The 3,493-nt window shown below is 45.8% G+C and overlaps 1 protein-coding gene across 1 annotated transcript in view; it reads right to left on the reverse strand.

Moving 5' to 3' along the window:
• The window catches only part of T265_03700 (hypothetical protein), a gene marked incomplete at both ends in the record, with an annotated part of 5,707 nt that extends 5,427 nt beyond the window's left edge, over positions 1-280 (reverse strand). Inside the window, one exon of the mRNA XM_009168242.1 lies at positions 271-280. Within this exon, the coding sequence (XP_009166506.1) occupies positions 271-280 (10 nt within the window). The remainder of the gene's footprint in view (positions 1-270) is intronic.
• Between the last annotated feature and the right edge of the window lie 3,213 nt (positions 281-3,493).

Genomic DNA, 3,493 nt, shown 5'->3' on the forward strand with positions numbered 1-3,493 from the left:
TAGTAAACCGAGCATATTTTTTAATAAAATAAGTACCGAAGCATTAGCTGTCCAGTGCGGTTTCGTCTACGGAAATAAAGGAACCAAGTAGCAGTGACCTCTTATTTTCTCGAACACAACCACAAATTGTCAACGTTTCTGTACGATCGGCTTCCGTTTAATCGACGGCTAACCGAAGACGAGTTGGCACATATAAGGCCCTGCTGAAATATGGAACGCAATCATGCGAGGTGCGGCAGTCTTTGGTGGAGTAATTAGGAAGTTGCTTACCACTAAACATATATACAATTACCACCAGAATTGTCGACCGGTTATGTTGAGTAGGTGCCGCATAGGTGGGTTTTAATGTGGCATATGATATGCCTTCGGTCCTTTCAAAACGTCGGGATACCGGACGCGCCCTTGTGCGTCAGTCAGAGGAAGGTCACTATAGCCACATAAGTTTCTCCCGATGGCAGCAGATAGCGTTATTCCGACGCTTTCCACATATAGTGAATGTAGACGGAACGCACGAAGCAAACCGCATTGGGTAAGTTTTTTTAAAGCATCTAATATTCGGCATGTGAATATAAACTGTACACGGACAGCATGGGAACCGGGCGTCCGGTTATGTTCATTCAGCTGCTCGGTATGATCGACGCAGGTTATATGTGGCTAGTTAGTTAGGCATCGTGTACCCCTAGCCGCGTGTTAGTCGTGTGCGTCAGTTAGGTTCATTCAGCTGTCCGGTATGACCGACGCCTGTTCCATGTTCCTACTCGACAAACCTCGAGGTCTTCCTAGCATAATTCGCAACCTATAATGGAAAACTCTGGTTTTTGCCAGCAAACGTGCACTACGGAATTTTTACTGGCAACAGGAATCATCGACCAAAATTTGTTTGCACGAATGCACCTACGCATATTTTGCATCTCCAGGGGCCATTTAGATTCTAGAATGTTGAGAAAATTTGTTCCGGTGGAAAAATACCTGAAAATTACGTTTATTGTAGGTGAGTAAACGTTTTCCACAATGTGCGATTTCTTATTATCAGGCAACAAATTCTCAGTCGGTGTTTATTGACCTTGAGAATTCACTCACTCAAACAAATCACCATAGCAAATGATTTTCAATAATACAAGAGCATGTACATTATACATAGACATTCTACACCGTGAAGTGGCAATTCTCAAGATGCCGTAGATTTCGAGACATCAACCCCATTGTGCGAATAGCCGACGGCGTAGTGGGAAGCAGCGAGTGACCACCTGGTCGATGATTAGAGTAAGGCTGTTACATTGCAGAAATGGAATACAGTATAGCAGAGATTTCCACGCACAGACTATCCTGGAGCGACGAATTCAACTTAATGACGTGTGAATTCTGTAAATGAACAGCGAACTAATAATTTCATCAAATTTGCACGAGCGGAAATTGAGAGGAAACTTAGGAAAACCGAAGACCAAGTGGAGCATGCTTGGAGCTGGGGCACGAAGCAGAAAAATGGGAGGCGTCAGTGATCAAATTTTCGCACACCCTTCATCGATTTTCCGAAGCCTTTTATTTGCACCAATCATTTTTCAGAAAAATTCGCGTGCCCTGACGCCTACCTCGGTGCACGCGGCGACAAAAGCGCATTGTAGTGTACGGTGTCCGTCAGTTTGATTGATTTATGTGTAAGCATTGGTGATGCACAACCTTGCTTACTGGGCCCCGGCTCATGAGCTTTGTCTCTGTTTTCCATCCACAGAAATTGTCGTGGACACTTGCCTTCGGAGAATCACTGTCCCTTCCATAGCGTGCATATTACACGCATTTAGTCAAATGCAGAGTCGATGCTTGGTAAATTCCTTCATCGGCAACCGACTTACGGGGAGGAAATTAGGAGTAGCCTACGGAATTATCGTCCCAGTATATTTCGTTAAAGTCCTATCTATCGGAACAGTCGGCTGCAGCCGAACATTGTGCATGCACAATGGTTGAAACTCAAGTCTACGGACAGGGTGCCCTTCCGACACCGGTTTGCGCCAAAGGTTTCGGGCATTACCAGTTTGATGTCACCTACGATTCTTCGTGTAAGGCACATGAATGCAAATCTCAGGCTCCAATAACATCACAGGTTATCCATTGCTGGATTGATGTTTACATGCGATTGCTGATACCGTTAGCGGAGTCGCTCCTATTGTGTGAACGCTATGGAAAAAGCAGGAGACTGCTTCTCCGAAGACACGTGTTCACGACAATTTCCGTGGATAGAAAACAGAAAGAAAGCTCATGAGCCGAATCCCAGTAAGCAAGGTTGTACATCAGCAATACTTACATATAAATCAATCAAACTTACAGACACCGTATAGTTCACTCCTGAAAACAACTCTTCGCATAAATCCTAAACAGTTCGAAACCTAAACGCCTTTCAAACAGACGCACTCATGCTGTCCGCCATAAGTAGATCAACAGTCAATCCGCCGCAGATTCAGCAAGATTAGACCTATCTCCTACGTGTTACATTCGACTGCTGTCCCCGCTCCAGTGCCTGATTGCAGGAAGAAGGATTCGCCGACAAGCTACCAGCGAGTGCAGAGGTTACAACGGCCTCGCGCTATTCAGAGGGCATTTTTGACATTGATCCAGGTTGTCGGATAGGGTTTATTAAGCATTCGTCGATTTTCCAGCTTCCCCGTTGAGATTTTGGTGGAGCGTCTGGGTTCTGGGCATTCTGGAGTTACTTTTAGGAATATGACCTTAACACTGCAACATACCAAACTACAGTCACAGAACAAAACATATCTGCCAAGTATGCTTTCACATTGGCAGTCGAATTCTCTGTCGCCAACGTGCATGGTTGTCGCCAATATGGACACGGGCACCCAGTGCGGACAATCTTCGTTATGCACGCACATAGCTCCTCTAACATTAACCAGCTAATCAAACAAACGACCAAGTCTCAAAACACAATACAATAAACTGAACGATCACTGACGACGATTTCACGAGCAGGTACGTCGGCTTGCGGCAATCGCTCTATCCATATGCCATCAACTATGAGCTTCGGGTGATCCTGCAGCTGCTGCAGCAGGTTGCACTGGTGTTGGTATGGCTTCCCAACAGCGAGCCGTGGCTTTGCCCGATTGAGAACCAGCAGACAGGTGATTGTGTTGTCCGAGTGCACGTCGATAAAAACTCGTACTGGTCGAAATGCTGAACGATCTTTTTTCCTCATGTTCATTTGAACACCAACGAAACGTAGTTCCGATTCCGAGACATCTATCGCGAATTGAGCACAACCGTCCACCGCAAGAAGTTGTGTTCGGTTTTTTTTTCACAACTACACTGAAGTGCAGTGGTTCCAGCTGATACGGCTTCGTTCATTAAGGATGAGGAGAATAAGAGAATGAGCACCACGTGTGTACGGCAGTGAAGCATCGGCTTTGGATACTGATGTTATGCTGTCGATGATGATGATGATGCACCACGCGTTGGGGGCGGTGGCCTAATCTGTGCATTGGTGCTACGT

The sequence above is a fragment of the Opisthorchis viverrini genome, assembly GCF_000715545.1.
Source record: "Opisthorchis viverrini unplaced genomic scaffold opera_v5_53, whole genome shotgun sequence".
Taxonomy (NCBI): Eukaryota; Metazoa; Platyhelminthes; class Trematoda; order Opisthorchiida; family Opisthorchiidae; genus Opisthorchis; species Opisthorchis viverrini.